General features: G+C 44.1%; 1 protein-coding gene and 1 long non-coding RNA gene across 5 annotated transcripts in view; one reads left to right on the top strand and one right to left on the bottom strand.

Annotated features, from left to right (window-relative positions):
• Atrn (attractin) overlaps positions 1–14606 on the bottom strand; it is a 150002-nt gene extending 135396 nt beyond the window's left edge. For 3 of the 4 annotated variants that reach the window (XM_052725495.1, XM_052725497.1, XM_052725498.1), the window contains exon 1: positions 14063–14606. In XM_052725495.1, the coding sequence (XP_052581455.1) occupies positions 14063–14583 (521 nt within the window). In that variant the 5' untranslated portion in view covers positions 14584–14606. Of the gene's footprint in view, positions 1–5729; positions 5939–14062 lie in introns of those variants that run through there. The other variant, XM_052725496.1, reaches the window with a different exon arrangement.
• Positions 14607–14661: 55 nt separating this feature from the next.
• Positions 14662–18500, top strand: LOC128101893 (uncharacterized). The gene is made up of 2 exons (XR_008215218.1): positions 14662–14830; positions 15419–18500. It is a non-coding gene; the product is annotated as an uncharacterized LOC128101893 (long non-coding RNA).
• The last annotated feature ends 213 nt before the right edge of the window (positions 18501–18713 follow it).

The following is an 18713-nucleotide window of genomic DNA, read 5'->3' as shown; positions in this document are numbered from 1 at the left end:
GCACACAAAAGTTCACACATACACATATGCAAACCAGGACCCAAAAACGGAAGGCAGGAGAAAGGGAGGGAGTTTCATGTGACCCAGGCTGACTTAAAACTAGATTTTCCCACTTCCGCCTCCCAATGCCAAGATTACAGATGGACATCACTACCTCAACATAACACTTTTAAATAATTAAGGCATACAATGGAATCTTAAATGACCTCCTTTCAAAAAGTATCTACTAGGGCCAGCAAGACGACTCAGCAAGTAAAGGTACTTGTCACCATGCCTGACAACCTGAGGTGGATCCCCATAACCCACACAAAGGAAGGAGAGAACCAATTCCCAAAAATTGTCCTCTGACCTCCAAACAAGCATACAGCACCCCCACCCCCCCACCAAATAAATAGACATTACAATTTTTTAAATATATAAGTAAGTGCTGGTAGAAAAAAGATCTCCAAGATACATTACTCAGTAATGACAGAGAGGAAAGCAAGATATAAACCAGTAAGTTGATTATGCCACTTATGGAGAAACTCTGGAGGGAAACTGTCTCCCGTAAGATCCAAGTTTGGTTCCCAGCATTAACATCAGGTGGCTCACAATGGGCTTACAACTCCAGTTCCAGAGGATCCAACACCCTCTCTTCTGGCCTCCAAGGGCATCCACACAGTTCCCATAAGTACATACTTATTCATAAACAAAAAAAATCTTTAAAAAATAAAAATAGCTGAACATGATGTCACATGCCTTTAATCCCAGCTCTCAGGAGGCAGAGGCAGGTGGATCTTTGTGAGTTTAAGGCCAGGCTGGTCTACAATTGTGAGTTCCAAGACAGCCAGAGCTACATAGTCTCAAAAACAAGAAAGAGGGAGAGAGAAAGAGAAAGAAAGAAAGAGAGAGAGAGGAAGGAAGGAAGGAAGGAAGGAAGGAAGGAAGGAAGGAAGGAAGGAAGGAAGGAAGGAAGGAAGGAAGGAAGGAAAGAAAAGAGAGAGGGAGGAGGGAGGGACGGAGGGAGGGAGGGAGGGAGGGAGGGACGAGGCAGGCAGGCAGCAGGCACAACAAACAAATAAAACATATTTCATTTGCATGATTTACTCAATTGTATACAAAGTAACGATAGTGGTTGGTTAATTCAAAAGAAAAGAAAATCTTCAACCTAGAGCCTGATGGCCACAGGAAAACAATTTCATTCATATTTTTTTTACTTGTAAATAAATCCTTATTTTAGAGAAACATGATAGGATGCTAAATAAAATATCTTTAAACACTGAAACACAGTAAAATAAAATTGTATGAGGTAAATATAGACATGCTGCAAGTAAACCTGGTGAGGACTGAGGATGTAGGTCAGAGGGCTGGGGATATAGCTTGCTTAGCATGCACAAAACCCTAGGTTCAGTCCCCAATATCACAAAAAATCAGATGCAATGGCATTCCAGTCTCAGAACTCAGAAGGTGGGAAAGAGAAGGATCAGATGTTCAACATCATCTTTGGCCACATAGCTTCAGCTGAGAATAGCATGGAAAATATGAGACAATGTCATTAAAAAAAAAAAAAAATGGGACTGGAGAGGTGGCTTGGTGGTTAAGAGCACTAGCTGCTCTTCCAGAGGACCTGAGTTTGATTTGCAGCATATACATGGCAGCTCACAACTGTTCCAAGGGATCTAATACTTTCTCCCAGTTTCCAACAGCACCGCATGCACATGGTGCACATACATGCAAAGAGAACATCATAGACATAAAATGAAAATAAATAAATAAATAAATTTTAAATGGGTAAATAAAGTTGATGCACTGTATTATGCCAATTTCATGGCTGTGATCTTACACTTCAGTCATGTACGATGCTACAGTAAAAAAGTGACAATTACAGCTGGCTTGGTCTTTTCATTTATAGGGAAAAGTGAGGAAAATTTAAATTGGAAATGTGCTATTCTGCAGAAAAATGCTTACAAATACTTGAAAACTATCATGTAAGTTAAAGCAAAAAAAATTCTATAGATAATTTTTAAAGCAATTACAACAGGAAAATTACCTATTTTTAATAGAAAAAAGTCAAATTCATTTTTTTTGTTTTTCGAGACAGGGCTAAATTCAATATTTTTATATTAATATAAATATATTATTTTCAATATATTATAAATATTAATATATATTTAATCTATAAAAAATCTTTGTGGCACTGGGGATCAAACCTAGGGAGGGCACATGCTATGCATGCAACACGACTCCTGAGCTCCAACCCCTTTCCACCTCAAGCTTGAGAGAGAGAGAACCTCATGTGCCCACACAGTCACACCCTCCTCTTGAAGTCACTTAGGCCTGCCTGCCTTGAACTCACTTTGTAGACAGGAAACCCTTGAACTTGTGATATTTCTACCTTAGGCCCCAAGTATCTGGGATTATAGATAGGCCTATGACACCAGACCAAATTTGATCTTAAATTAAATGTCATTTTAAATTAACTATAAATCTTGTTTTTCTTTATATAACTGAAAGCACATTAAACATGAAAAACATTTTTAAAGACTAAAAATCAATTTTCTTTTATATCATTATAAGCTTTAAAATGTACATTGTAGACTGGGGGTGTACCTCAATGGCAGAGTACTTGTCTAAGCATGTGCAAGGCCCTAGATTAAATTTTCAAACCCCTCTCCACCAAAAAAAAAAAAACAAAACCAAAAAAAAAAAACTTCTATAGTATTGTCTTAGGGTCTTGAGTGCTGTGATAAAACACCATGACTCAAAGCAATTTGGGGAGAAAAGAGTTTATTTAAGCTTATAGTTCCACATCACATTCCATCACTAAGAGAAGTCAGAGCAGGAACCTGGAGGCAGAAATTAATGCATAGGCCATGAAGGAGTGCTGTTTGCTGGCTTGCTCCTCATGGCCTGCTCAGCCTTGGATCTGTGAGCACCCAGGATCATCAATCCCTGAGCGGCACTATCCACAGAAAACGGGGCTCTCCCACAACAATCCTCAGTCAAGAAAATGCACCACAGGCTTGCCCACAGGCTGAGCTGGTTGGGGACTGGGGTGGTTTGAGTAAGAATGGCCCCCAGCTGGGTGGTGGTGGCACAAGCCTTTAATCCCAGTACTCGGAAGGCAGAGCCAGGTGGATCTCTGTAAATCTGAGGCCAGCCTGGGCTACAGAGCCAGATCCAGGACAGGCCCCAAAACTACACTGAGAAACCCTGTCTGGGGTGGGGGGTGGGGGAATGGCCCCCATAGGCTCACACATTTGAAAGTTTAGTTCCCAGACAATGGAACTGTTTGGGAAGAATTAAGAGGTGTGGCCTTGTTGAAGGAGGTGTGGCATTGGGCGGGAGGTGTGGCACTGGGCATGAGCTGTGAGGTTTTAAAGCCCACACCAGTCCTAGTCTTTCTCTCTCTGCCTCCTCCTCGTGAATCAGATGTAAGCTCTCAGACACTGCTCCAGTGCCATGCCTATGTGCATGATTGCCATCACACTTCCTGCCATGATAGTCATGGACTCACCACCTGAAACGATAAGCAAGCCCCCAATTAGATGCTTTCTTTCATAAGCTTTATTTTACCCTAATCATGGTGTCTCTTCACAGGAATAGAAAAGTAACTAAGACAAGAGCATTTTCTATTTTTGGTTGTGAGCCTAGCCTTAATGGCTGAGCCATCTCTCCAGCCTTAGGAGCATTTTCTCAAATGAGGTTTCCTCTTCCTAGATGGCTCTAGTTTGTGTCGAGGTGATACAAAACTATCCATCACAATTATGATCTTTATTTTAAAAAATTACCTTTACAAGGTTTATGGTGCATGCCTGTTATCACAGTACTGCAAGCTGGTCTAGCCTATACACAGAGTTCAAGAGCAGCTGAGCTACAGAGTGACACCATTTCAGTTGGGGGTGGGGAGTGATGGGGGGTGCTGCACACCTTTAATCCCAGCACTCAGAAGGCAGAGGCAAGAGATTTCTGTGAGTTCAAGTCCAGCCTGGTCTACATATAAAGTTATAGGTCAGCCAGAACTACACAGTAAGATCCTGCCTCAAAACAACAAAAATACAAAACACGATTACAAAACAGAGACTGGAGAAATGGCACTGCAAGATGGCTCTTGCCAACAGTTCGAATCCCAGCACCCACGTCAGATGGCTCACAACTATCTGCAACTCCAGCTCTAAGGGATCTAACCTCTCTGACTTCCTTGGGCACCCATGCATATGTGCACAAACTCTTACACACACATCATCATCATCATCATCACCATCATCATCATCATCATCATCATAATAATAAATTTTAAGCTCCAGGACAATTTTATTTGAGTTTAAAAGAAAAAACTCAGAGTGGCAAGCTATAAATCTCAGCACTGCCCAGAGGAGGACAATGGAGGAGCAGGAGAGAGGCCCTGCAGAAAAGGCAAATGGATGTGGGGGAGGGGATAACAGGACACACATGGCCGGAAAGAGGGAGGGAGGGAGGGAGGCTTTAAAGGAAGAGCAAGGAAGCCCAAAATGTGGGCAAGCCCAACGTGTTAGGGAGAGCATGCCTAGGAAAGATGATAATTTAGAAAGGCTGTGGCTGAGTAAACTACTGCCAAAAATAAAATCTCCTTAAAAAAGAATACAAAAAAGACCAAGAGGTATGAAACAAAATTTCATTCACTTAATAACTACCATATGCTGTTCATTTCAAATAAAATAAAATACACAATTCAGCCATGACTAAAATTAATTTCTGTAAATGAAAAACTAAAGAATTTTAAACAAGTAAATATGCAAATACATAGTCAGACCTAATGTTCATTCAAATGTAACTTGAAGGACAGAAAAAAAATCTGAAAATTTGAATTAAAAATTGAAAGGTTAAAATCAAACTATGATCTCAAGTGATAAAAGAAAAGCAGTTAATGCCCCAGTACAGTGGTGCATGCCTGTGACACCAGCCTCAGAAGGCTGGCTCTCACAGAAAGATGAGAGTTCATGGACAGCCTGAGCTACACAACTCTAAGTCTCAGAAGAAATGGAGAAAGGAATAGAGAAAAGGAAAAAGGGAAAAAAGAAAAGCAATGAAAGAGATAAGGCATAAATAACGTAAGAAAAAAAGTACAAGAAAGCACTCCTAAGAAGAAGAAAAGCACTTCTAAAAAGAAGAAAATGTCAAGTCAATGTTCCTGTACATTTAGGACTAGTTTGAAAGTGTAAGGAAGGGAAAAGAAAAGGAAGTCACAATGCAAGAATGCTGAACAGTAGAGAAGCCATAGACGGAAGTCACTTTTGTCAAACTGCACTTGAAAACAAAATCACATAAAATAGTAAAGTTCTATTTAAGTAGGAAACCAGTTTCATCTCAGTGGCTGCTAAATATTCAGATACAAACATTTCACAAAGTACAACTGCAGCTTCATTTTACTTCTGGAAACAAGCTCATATTAAAACCAAAAATTAATGCAAAATTCCTGTTCAACCACAGCCACTTCTGTATTTAATTAAAAACGGTTTGATCACAAATATACTGATCCCCCTCTGTCTATTTATAGTCCTGCCTCTAACTATAGTAAGTAAAACTATGTGGCCCTCTTGGGGACCTTTAACAGAAGTAGTCTAGGGTAATGTGTCACAGTATCGGGAGCTGAGTGACCCTACTTGGCTAGCCCGCCCTCCCTCCCGATGAAACTTGCCATAGCAGAAAGTTTCAACTGTAAGTGACAAGACAGCAACTCTAGGGCTGAAGAAAAAGAAAACCTGTGGTACCTCACAAACTCGGAAGGTGACTTCAGGAGGGGCCTGGCACAGATGCAGGAAGTCGGTCTAAAGCATCTTCTCTTCTGCATCCTCCCACTTCTGGCATTCACCTCATCTAGGGTGAACTCCTCTCCAAACAGCAACATTAGCTGTAACATTCTACAACCGGTCACCACAGAAAGAAGACAAAGCCTCTCCTTCATAACTACCACAGAAGAGAAGTCCCCAGCCAGTACTGAGATTCCCTTTGATTAGACAGCTTAAATCACATGCCTGTCTCCAAACAGTCACTACAGCCAAAAATTGGAGTGCCTTGATGGTGGGTATATCCTCAGTCAAGGACACACCCTGAAGCTGCAGGCTGTTAACAAAAAGCCATGCCAGTCACCTTCCAGTCTCCTTTCCTTCCAACTCCCCACCCTCAGCACATGCAAACACTGGCCTCGTCAACAATATCCATTCATGTTCCTGTTCCATTAACTGTTGTGGGTTGACTGTGTCCTACAAACATATCTGTTGAAGCCCTAACCCCTCACCATGAATGTGACTTTTGGGACTTCGCAGATACGTTCAGATTAGGAAAAAGGTCATATATGTACAACCAGTGTGACTATGTCCACAAGGGAAGAGATTCTGTGTAACAGTACCATGTAGACTGCCAAGAAATGGCAAAGATTGCTGATACTCCGGAAGCTAAGACAAAGGCATGGAACATATTCCCTCCAGTCTTAAGAGGCAGGCGTGCACTATTTTTACCTCATTTCAGACATGTAGCCTCCAGAACTATGAGGAAATCCGTTGTGATAAGCCAGCAGTGTGTGGTTCAATAACATACTAGGAAATCAAGGCACTCAGTATGATAATCCATGCTTTGCCTGTGCAAAAACTGCTGATTCCTTCTGTAATGTCTTTCCCCCTCCAAGGGCCAATCACACTCAACCTCTTAGATTTGCCCAAGGTCCTCTCCTCTGTGATGCCTTCTATTAGAGCCCTGAAAAAACGACGTCTTTCTAACACAACTAGTCCAGCATCGTTTACTGCCTGTATTTCTGTCTTGAAGTTCTAACTGGCTATTTCCACAGCTATCTCCCACTTAGAATTCTGGGCTCTCTGAGGGAAAAGCAAGACCTAATTCTCAACCTCATATTCTCACAGTAGAGCACATTATCTAACACATAACAATCATTCATAAGGTAATCTATGAATTGAACAGGTTGATGGTGTATCTTAAAAGAAAGTAATGCTGTCAGGAGAACTGACTACTTCTATAAAGAATCAAAGATACACCAGTCATAGTCACACACCTTTAATCCCAGCACAATCTGTGATTGAAGTCAGCCTGGTCTACACAGTGAGTTCCAGACCAGCCAGGGTTATACAGTGATACCCTGTCTCAAAAATTAAAGAATTTAAAATTTTTGAAGGAACTGAAGATAAGGTCTGGCATATCCCTATAATCCCAGTACTTTGGAGGCGCAGGCAGGAGGACTAGCAGATTAAGGCCATCCTAGGCTACACAGGAAGTCCAAAGACAGCCTGGAAAAGCCACTGAAAATTGAGTTATGATTTTAACTCACTGGGGGAGGGGAGGTTATAAAGGGAGGGCAAAAACATGGGATTCAGCAGAGACCAAAAACAAAAAACCTAAAACAAAACAAAAAGTAGAAAGATTTGACTGGAAAAGGGGACGTGTATAAAGGAATGGGAGCCTGATGCTCAAGGCCATTCTGCAGATAAGAGGAGTCTTGCTTGGTTCTTTTGAGAATTTTTGTTCCTTTTCTGGGGAAGAGGCTCCCGTGTGTGCCACACTGCCCACTTTCAGCACTGGGCCTCTCCTTCCCCTGTTGGGTTCTGTGGATCAAGCTCGGATTGTCAGGCTACAAGTGCCTTTACTTCCAAAAGAAGGGCTTTAAAAGAGTGTTCTGCCAGCCACGGGGGCTCATGCCTAGAATCCCAACACTCGGGAAGCTGAGGCAGGAGGGTCACAGTGAATTCAGGACTCTCCTGGACTACAGAGCGAGACCCTGCAAAAAAGAGACAGTTTTCAGAGTCTGACAATGACACATCTCTAGATTTCTAGGAGACACGTGGGATGGTCACAGGTCTGGGAGACCAGTTATTTAGGCTGCAGCACAGAGGTCAGCAGTAAGGTCAGGGGCCAGGTGCTCTAGAAGCAGACAGACAGGGAGGAGCAGACTAATCAAACTTTAGACAGGTGTCAAGAGCCCCAAGCCTCCTAAGTTTGGGGCTTTCCTTGGCTAAACTAGGACCTGAAACTGAAAGGGAGGGAAGGAGAGAGGGACAGAGGGAGGGAAAGGGAAGGAGGGAGGGAGAAAGAGAGAAAGTTTTATTTTCAATGAGGATATGAAGTTTGGTGTTAGGCTCAGCTCAGGAGAAGCTGTCAGCAAAACATCCCAATAAAGATGCCAGGAAACGACAGAAGATAGAGAGGCTCAGGAGAAACAGAAGACCAAAGACAGACATATCAGTCATATGGATAAAATGACTTTTATTAGAATCCTAAGAAATATGTTATAAAGAAGCTAGGCATGGTAACTCACACCTACATTCTCAGCACCTGCAAGGTCAAACCATGAGGATGGCTGTAAGTTTGAGACCAGCCTAGACAACATGTCAAGCTGTACCAGGCCAGTACCAGACCTACCCAACAAATAAAGCCATGTACAGGAAAATCTCAGCCCCAAGCACTCTTCCAAACTCTGAAAATACAGCATTAAACAAGAAATATAAAAAACTAAGTTGGGTCCATGAGCATAAAGTTAGGGCTTTGGATTAATACCAAGAATTACCTAATAAGTATTACAAAAAAAACACCAAACTTGCCATTTCCTTCAAATTTTATTTTCAGAATTCCCTCTCTCTTGTTAGAAGGGCATTTGTGTCCTTGGACCAGCAGCCAACTTCTAGTAAGTAAGATGTTTTTATGCTATCTTTTCTATTATAAAGATCTATTTTGCTTCCTTTGTTTTTCAAAGCGTTTGCTGGGATAGACAGTCCTTCCAAAGAAGGATCAAAAGGTAACTGGACTCAGACAAAAATGAAAGGCCAAATGGTATCGCAGACAGCAGGATTTCAGAATCACTCAAGGCCTAAGTTCAAATTCCAATTTCACACAAGTTCTGTGGCCTTGGGCAAGTTATTCAATAAATCCGCAAGCTTTGTACTTTGGTGTAGCTTGGTGGTAACACACATCAGGCATGTAAAAGGCCCTGAGTTCCATTCCCAGCATGGAAAAAGGCAAAAACAAAACAAACAAAAAACCAAGAACACTTCAGGGTTGGTGAAATAGCTTAGAAAGGGAAGGCACTTGACAACAACCCTGCCAACCTGAGTTTGACCTCCGGATCCTACGTGGAAAGAAAACCAATTCCATAAAATTGTCTTCTGACCTCTAGACAGGAATGTGCACCTGTATATAAACAACCTGCACTAATACACAAGCAATCTTTTTTTAAAGCCCACTTTAAACTCAGCTTACCTACCTATGAAGTGGGAATACTAAGAATTAAAAGGGGTAATTTCTAAAAGGCATTTTAAAGGCACAATGCCTGAGGGGGAAAATGTGAAGAAATAATTGAAATGGAGGGAGATGCTGCTGTGACAATCACTACTGTTACAGTATACAATGACACAAAATAAATGCCAATAAATTCTTTTTCTTCCTCAGAAGGTATGTCTTAATGCAGGCAATTACACAGCCCCAACTCACTAAGTTACGTTCTTTCATCTTCCAACAGTTTTGTACAGAAGGAACTTAAAGAATTAAATGTATGTTAATTTCACAAACACATTTAATATATTTAACCTCTAAATTAAGAGGCATATTTATTCAGCCAAGAAATTTTTCAATAGTAATGTCACAAACAGAAAAAAAAGATCACTGAATTATGAGGATTCACATAAAAATGAAAGTATATTACCTTAATAACTACCCATCTATAGCTTTTTTATTGAACTAATACCATTAACTTATTCTCTATAACCAATCATCTTTCACTTAGGAAAAAAAGTGACTTACCATATACATAAAATAATTCAAATTTTATACCACAACTGAGTTTCCTGAGTATAAAGTGCTACATCCTTGCCTAAATCAGGCACACAATATGAACTCAGTGATAGTGTTAGTGAAATTTAACACTTCATTATTCTACATTTCTTTCAAATAACAAAAAAGACCTACATAGTCTTCTAACACAGGACTTACATAAGTAAGTCTTAAAACCTAGGCCAGCAAGATGGTTCAGTGAGTAGAAGCACTTGACACACACAAGCCTGACAACTTGAGATCAATCCCCAGAACCCAAGTTACCTTCTGACCTCCATACAGCAATCTTCTCGTGTATATACAACTCGAGTGTGGCGCACGCGCGCGCACACACACAGACACACACACACACACACACACACACACACACACACACACACACACGTCCGTCGGCACACAAAATTAAAGCAGACCCCTTGACTTGATGCCCTTCTAATCAGAATGGTGGCAGTGGAATGTAGCCCGTGGTAAATGGCTTACCCAGCACACATGAGGCTCTGGATTCAAGACCCAGCACTACACTGAAAATCAGAACTAAGTCAAACACGTGTCCACTCAATGCCTCAGTTTAATTTTAAAAAAAGAAAGAAAAGAAAAAGAGGTAAGTTAAACCAGGATGCATATTACTGTACTCAAAGCAACATTTAACTCTTTACTCACCCTCAAAGAAAAATCATTCAACTAAAAGACTGTAACTTCCTCTTCCTTTTGTGTATTTCCTTATTTATTTTTAATTCCTGCAACAATCTCAAGTAGGCCCGCATTACTCTTGAACTACTATGTAGCTGAAGCTGGCCTTGAACTTTTCCTCCTGCCTCGGCTTCCCAAGAGCTGCGATTACCCTGTGAGAACACATATGCACGTATATTTTTAAAGCTTTAGATTTATTTTATCCTAGGACCCACAGAGGTAAGAAGAGGTCATCAGCCAGGACTTCCAACCACTGAGGCAACTCTCTGACTTTTTTTTTTTTGGAATCGGATTCATAAAGGGCCAGACTGGCCTCCAACTTGCTCTGTAGCCCAGATCGCCCAGGCTGACTTTGAATTTCTGATCTTTCTGCTTCTACCTCCCAAGTTCTGGGATTACAGGTGCGTGCCACCACTCCTGACCTTTTGTTCTTTTAAACATTCCAGAAGCCATTTACTGTAATAGTGTTATCAGAGGCGGTCATAATTGTTTGCCCAGGAAAGCGCACTGACGGCAAGAAGAACAAGCTCCAAGGGAAGGTCCGGAACAGTCACCAACATATTAGGGCATCTGAGGCATCAGCAGGAGTGCCTGCCCTCTGTTTAAAAGGCTCTCCTCTGACCTGGTCATGTAGACATTCAGATCTTTCTCTCTCCCTGGCAATCCCTTTTACAGGTAGATGACCCCAACCAACACTTACATGTGCCAGCACATGCCTTGTAAGCAGCCCAAACTCAGTGTGTATAAAACTAAGCTTACCTCAGCCTTCCTGTGTCCCTGTGTCATGTAAATGATATCACTCAACCACACTCAACCACACAAAATAAGATCTACTTTTCCCCTCACCATCACTCTCTCTTCCAAGAACAAAGCAGTCTGAAAGAAAGATCTAACCATTTTCTCTCCAGCACCACAAATATCTACCATGCCTCCATTACCACTGTCTCTGACCTACACCAACAGTCTCTATCTGCTGCCCATGACTTCTAATGCCCAGCATAAACCCACCTACTCCAAACAATACAATACAGACGATCCCACTCTGTGTCTACCAGAGTATCCTAGATTTTCACAATTTGAAGATCCCTCCATCCATTGATCTTGGAACCATCTAAAGTCAACTGACTTTCAAGGCTATTCCTGTTCTGGCTGCAATCTCTAAGTCTATAATGAAAACAGAGTGACCTGTTGCATTCCATCACTCTTGGGTGAATGTTCAAAATTCTAAATTCACTTCCTACCTCTACTTGGAATGGCACAGACCCCTCCCTCCAGTCTTGCTCTCTCTGCTCTGGTCACTCTCTCCAACCTGTCATGGTACCACTCATTCTCCATCTGGGCCCTTCAACATCAGCCCTCAGGAACATCTCAACAGAAAGATGAATCTTAGTCTCACTTTGAACCAAGTTAGCTTCTGTTGCTGTTTCACCTCCACAGACATGCAAAATTACAACAGACTGATTACTGGATTTAAAATAAAGTTAAAGAACTTTTTTTTTGGTTTTTCGAGATAGGGTTTCTCTGTGTAGCTTTGTGTCTTTCCTGGATCTCACTCTCTAGACCAGGCTGGCCTTGAACTCACAAAGATCCGCCTGCCTCTGCCTCCCGAGTGCTGGGATTAAAGGCGTGAGCCACCACCGCCCGGCTAGTTAAATAACTTTTAAGAATCATTTATTTCAGACAGGCGGTGGTGGTGCATGTCTTTAATCCTAGCATTCGGGAGGCAGAGGCAGGTGGATCTAGAGTTCGAGGCTAGCCTGGTCTACAAAGAGAGTTCCAGGACAGGCAAGGCTACACAGAGAAACCCTGTCTCAGTGGGGGGAAAAAAAGAATTATTTTTATTTTGTGTATAAGTGTTTTGCCTGCATGTGTGCCTGGTGCACTTGGAGGTCAGAAGGGGTCAGATTCCCCCGGAACTAGAGTTACATATTGTCATGAACCACTGTGTGAATGCTGGGAACCAAACCCAGGTCCTCTGCAAGAGCAACAAGTGCTCTTAACTACTGAGCCATCACTCCAGCTCCATTACGGTATTTTTATCCCCAAACTAGAAGTTCCCCAAGAACAACATTGGATCTGTCTTGCTTACTGTTACATCTCACAGCCTAAAAAAGAAGCACTTACTTATTATTATGTGCAGATTAACAAGATTCATAAATCACAATATTCTAAACTGTAAGACCAGCTCACAAAATACTGACCCCGAAGTTACTTGGTTTCTCCATTCATAAAACTGAAGAGCTTATCTTGTCACTGTTCTGAGTCCCCTAGAAGATCTGACATTATCAATCAATAACTTAACATTCCAAACTTCTCCCTCACAACTCCCTTTACAGGGGCACCAGCAAAACTCCCTCTTCTGGCCTCCACCACTTTGTCTGCATCTTTCTTTCTAACTGGAAATCTTTTCCCCAGCTGCACATCTGCAAATTCTACTTATGCTCAAAGGCCCAAATTCAATGTCACTTCCTCCTCTATATCTTCACTGCTTACTCCTAGTCAGTCACACACTCTCTGCCCCTTCATTTCCAGAGGTGCTCCTGTGCCCCTTCCGGGTCTCAGATCAAACATCTAAGCTGGTCAGAATCCTGGAAGACCACCTGTTTGTATTTTGTTGATAGCTACTATCTGAAATCACCTTCGTCATTCCCTTAGCCTATTTACTTGTCAACTGCCTGTCATCCCTCACTAGAACATAAGATCAATTGGAGCAAGAGCCCTATTTGTCATGTTCACCACATCCTCACTCTCCCATGTCAAACGGGGAACAGTCAACAAATATCTGCCAAAGATATGGGTGACCCTGTAGTTCTTATAACCTGGGATTCTGTGTACCTACACTTCCCCTTGCTGTATTCCTAACTTCTTGTGGACCACACCAAACTCTGGCTAATCGACCTACTTGTGTGCATTATCCAGAAATCCTTTCACAACAGAAGCAAGTCACAGATAAATGCTAATTAGTTAATAAGTGATCTCTTCGAGAGGTTCTGCCTCAAACCAGGCCAACTCGTAACTGCATGTGATGGAGAATCCAGGGCTAACAGGAATCTCCTCTCTAGACAGTCCGTTCCAATATGCCCCCAACAGTGAGGACCCAAAAACTAGTTTCCTCACTTTCCTTTGAATGACAATCACTGGTACTTCTATCCTAAAATCTCACAATCCAACCCTACCCTTCTATTTCCATCCAACGCGTCACTTCCATGGCTGTGCTTCTTCGAGGTACTTACATCTCCAATCTCTTGGGATGATCAAAGGTAGTGCTGAAGAACTGGCTCACTCACCTTTTCCTTGATACCTCGTTTATCTTAAACAGACCCGTTTTCGGGGCCGGCTTTTATACTCTTCAAGACCCAAATCTAACCCACAGCAACAAATGCCTCCAGAGTGTTCCCATTCCTTCTCAGCTTTCCACCACAGGAAGACCCCAAGGCCACAAATGAACATTCCTCCCAGGAGGCAAGCGACCATCAGACACAGTGGGGCAAGCCCTACCCTACCGATTTCATGTCCCGCACCTGCCTGGGGCCTGGAACGTCTGGCTGGGCCTGCACCCCCCCCCCCAGCCCCCCGCACTCACCTGAAGCGGCCCCCGCAGTGCTGGCATTGCTCGCCCACCCAGCCCGCGGGGCAGACGCACTGGCCAGTGCCAGGGTTGCAGCGGCCGCCGTTGACACACGGCCGGTCACATTCCTTGGCCTCGGCTGCGGCCGAGCCTGACACCGCCGCCGCCACCGCCGCGGCCTCGGCCTCCCGGGGCAGCGGCAGCAGCAGTAGCGAAAAGAGCAGCGGCAGCAGCAGCGGCGAGGGCAGCGCCCGCGACAGCACCCACGGGAGACACAACCCGGCGCGCGGCCCCGGCCTCCAGGCCCCAGTCGCGGCGCAGAGTCGGTGCTGCTCGACCTTGCTGCCCGCGGGCGCCGCTGTCGCCGCCGTGCTCCCCCTCAGCAGCGCCTCAGTCGCCGCCGCCGCCGCCGCCGCCGCCACCATCTTCCTGGGGCTGAGCCGGCGCCCAGCGAACACATACACACCCCGCACGCCGGCTCCGCTTCGCCTGGCCGTGCTGGGCGGGGCCGGGAGACGGTGGCCGGGCCGGTCCATACCCAGGGCGGGGCTCTGGCGGCGCGGCGGGCGGGGGCGGGGCTGGCGCGCGGGGGTCGGGGGGGGCGGGGCCAGGGCCGCGGTCCTCCCGCTTGTGCAGTGGCAGAACTGGATCTGTCCCAGGATCTTGGAGCGGCTGAACACCTCCCGGGCCGCGGAGGCTCCTTGCTTTTCACATCGCGCCACCGCGAGATAACCAGTGCTTCCCTCCCGCGGCTGCCTGGCTCTGCTAGACAAGGTGACTGCGGTAAGTGTTACCCTTTGGACGCCTCCTGCCCATCAGCCCGTTGCCCCAACAACATCTTGGTGAGAGACAGGGCCAAAAAGGCTGCCTAAAGGTGTGGTTGTGGTGTGCTAGCTGCGACCCTGCAGAAGTAGTACTGCATTCGAGTTTCTGAAATAGGGATAACGAAATGGCACGTGTGTTAAGAACTTGGCATTTGAATAAATGTGTAACAGACGGAATGCACACACATCCAGGCCTCCCTTGATAGCAGATTGAACCGGTGGCAAACCAGGTCTCTGTACACCTTAATAATACGGGAGAAGTTTGAAGTTGTCTTGTACCCCACGACGTACTCATATTCTCTGAAGAAAGAACAGCCCAGAATTACCTGAAGCACTTTCAGTTTGCCTATCAGCTCCAGAGCCCTTCTTGCTAACTTCAGGGCCTCTCCCTCTCCCAATGATGCATGCTTCCCAACAGCATAACCTTGTATGGTCCTCTACCCTGGAATCCACACCCGACCCTTGACTCCATTGAGCCAGACAAGAATGTGGAGAAGACATACTGTATCAGTTCCAGCTCTAACCTTAACTTTTTGTTGTTTGTTAGTTTTTGGGTTTCTGTTTTCCTGAGATGCTCCTGCTCTTCCACCTTGGAAAGATTCATGCAGAGGCCACATGGAGAGGAAAGACCCCAGGACATGAACCTGGTGAGCCCTTCCTAATTGGAAGGTCAGTCATTGCGTGAAGAAGCCGTCTGGGGTGTTTTAGCCATCTGTGTTGTTCCACTGTATGAGTCAGGGTTCTCTAAAGGAACAGAACTGATAGAATGAATATATATGCATATATAAATATATATAACATATATATTATATATATATGAGATTTGTTAGGTTGGCTTACAGGATGCAGTCCAAGTAGTCCAACAACGGCTGTCTCACACTAGAAAGGATGAGAGTCTGGTAGTTGCTCCATCCACAAGGCTGGACTCAGCAGTCCCAGTTTGCTGCTGGATTCCTAGAGGATTCCTTGAGAGCTGCTGATCTTCAGTCTACACTGGAATTCTAAAGAAGACAGTTCTAATATTGGTGAGTTAATGCCACAGAAACAGGATAGATGAACTTGCCACCGAGAGTAAGGGTAAGCAGGCAAAAGGAAAGTTTCCTTCTTCTTTGTCCTGTTATCTCAGCTGCCATGAGGAGGTGCTGCCCAGATTTAGGGTGAGTCTTTTTGCTTCCAATAATCTGATTAAGACAGTTCTTCACAGATGGGTGGTAGTGGCATAGGCCTTTAATCCCAGTGCTCAGGAGGCAGAGGTAGATGGATCTCTGTGAGTTCAAGTCCAGCATGGTCTAAAGAGTGAGTTCCTAGACAGTGAGGGCTACACAAACAAATCCTGTCTTTAAAAAAAAAATGTTTTAGCTGATCCCAGATGCAGTCAAGTTGACAAGATTGTTCATCGTGTCTACATTATCTAAAATAGGAGCAAATCCAGCTGGGTGGTGGTGGGACATGGCTTTAATCCCAGCACTCGAGAGGCAGAGACAGGCAGGTATAGCTCTGAGTTCGAGGCCAGCCTGATCCTACACAGCAAGTTCCAGGACAACCAGGACTACACAGAGAAACCCTGCCTTGAAAAACAAAAATAAATAAATAAATAAATAAATAAATAAGGGACAAATCTTTCCTACCATTGCCTATTCCAGGGATAAACTCATTGCTGTTTTAGCCCTGCTTTAGAGAGGTTACTTAGAGCTTTGCCTCACAACTCTTGGACTATGCAGAGTGCATGCCTATGCAGATACTTCAGAATTTGGGCATCTGGTTCTGGGAAACAAAGAAAACCCCGAATGCACCTGTGAAACCTCTCTGATTAACCTCAGAGTACAGAATTCTAAGATTCTAGAACATGCTCCCATCACTGTGCCAGAGCCAAGCTCAGGTCCTGACCTTCCCCCCTCGTCCCCTGCAAGCCAGGTGGAGCTGAGCTAGACAACAGCCTCATCCCAGCCTCACTCCAGCCTCACTCCAGCCTCACTCCAGCCCTCCAAAAGCTCTAACACTGGAGTCTAGTTTTCAAGTTTGTTCATTTCCTTTTTTTTCCCCCCTTTCCTCTGTGGTGTCCTTCGTAAGGCTGTTTGGAAAGGGTTAGAAGCTGTGGCCTTGTTGGATAATGTGTGTTATTGGGGGGGGGGGGAGCTCTAATTTCCAAAAGCCCATGCCAGACCCAGTCTCATGCTCTCTCTACCTCTGCCTGTAGATCAGGATGTAAGTGCTTAGCTACTGCTCCAGTGCCATGTCTGCCTGCCTGCCACCATGCTTCTTGCCATGATGATAATGGACTCACCCTCTGAAACTGTAATTAAGCTCCAATTAAGTGCTTTCTTCTATAAGTTGTTTGGTCATGATGTTTCTTCACAGCAATAGAGCAGGCACTAAGACAGGGCCATTCTCACTCAAACCACCACATGATCTATGAGCAGTGCTTACACAGACGGGTTAATTAATGCCTCTGCCACCTGGGTTCTTAACTCTCCTGACACTGGATTAGTTTCCAGGAGAGCAGGTTGTTATACAGTGAGTTCAGCTTCCTTGGGTTTCTCTTGCTTCTCTCTGCATGAGCTCACTTGCCTACTTCTTTCCACTGTGGGTTGAAACGCCACAAGGTTCTCACTACATCATAGTCTTGGGCATCCCCAGAGGCCAAAAATCAACCTTTTCCTTATAATTTTCCTATTTCAGATATTGTTAATGGCAATAGAAAATAGACTAAGACAATTTCTCAAAAACTGGAGCCTGAAGCATCATTTGAAGAAATGGTTTATTGAGAGAATGCTATCATAAGAAGCACAGTAAAGGGAGAAAACTCAGGAAGGGGAGCTGAGCAAGGTTATGGTCTTATTGGAGCTGAGCTTCAGCCTGATCCCTTAGAGAACCTTGGAATGTGAACTGTGCTAGAGTTAAATCTACTTTGAAGTAATGGAGGGACAGCCTGCCCCTATCTCATTAAGGAGACAACACTAACAATAAGAACCAGTTAAGAAAATTTGGTAGGAGTGATAATAACATAGTTGTTGTATGTCTACTGTGAAGCAAGGCTTAATTGTTACCCTAGTAAGAGCTATCTGATTGGCAATCTGGCTTTTCCCAAGCATCACCAGACTGCTTTAGGCACTATTTAAAACATCAGTATATTTTAGTATTCCAAACATCACCTTATATTTTAGTTTATGTAAGACTGCTGATTCTCTGACTATAAATGTCATGATTTCACCCAACAGCTAACCAGTAGGTGCCATGTGGCCTGTGAAAGAGGCTGATCCTGAAAGCTTAGAAAAATGCACACTGGGAGGGTTCTAGATAGTAATGAGGCTCTGTTGGAAGCTCCATTGGGTTTCCCATATGAGGAATGAGTCCATTTAAAGATGTAAGGTTCCAGCTAGTGTTTAGTAGATGCTAAAGAAGCATTTCCAGCTGGGCAGTGGTGGCGCTCACCTTAAATCCCAGCACTTGGGAGGCAGAGGTAGGTGGATCTCCCTGAGTTCAAGGCCAGCCTGGTCTACATAGCAAGTTCCAGGACAGGCTCCAAAGCTACGCAGAGAAGCCTTGTCTGAGAGAGAGAGGGGAGAGAGAGAGAGAGAGAGAGAGAGAGAGAGAGAGAGAGAGAGAGAGAGAGAGAGAAAGAGAAACATTTTCAGAAGACCTTAGTCTTAGTCTGTGAACTTGGGGTCAGCCTCTGAGCTGTTAGCAGAGCTCCCACTGGACTACAAAAGTATAGGAAATGGCCTTTAGATATACTCAAGGGCTCACTTGGTTTTCAGATTATCAATTTAAAGTCAGAGGATTTGCCATTTCCTTCTTTCTGTATTCATTTGTTTTGTGGTGCTAGGAACTAAACCCAGGAT

The sequence above is a fragment of the Peromyscus californicus genome, unplaced genomic scaffold, assembly GCF_007827085.1.
Source record: "Peromyscus californicus insignis strain IS unplaced genomic scaffold, ASM782708v3 Scaffold_7__1_contigs__length_154581171, whole genome shotgun sequence".
NCBI classification, from domain to species: domain Eukaryota; kingdom Metazoa; phylum Chordata; class Mammalia; order Rodentia; family Cricetidae; genus Peromyscus; species Peromyscus californicus.
This window is presented reverse-complemented; position numbering and strand designations above follow the sequence as displayed.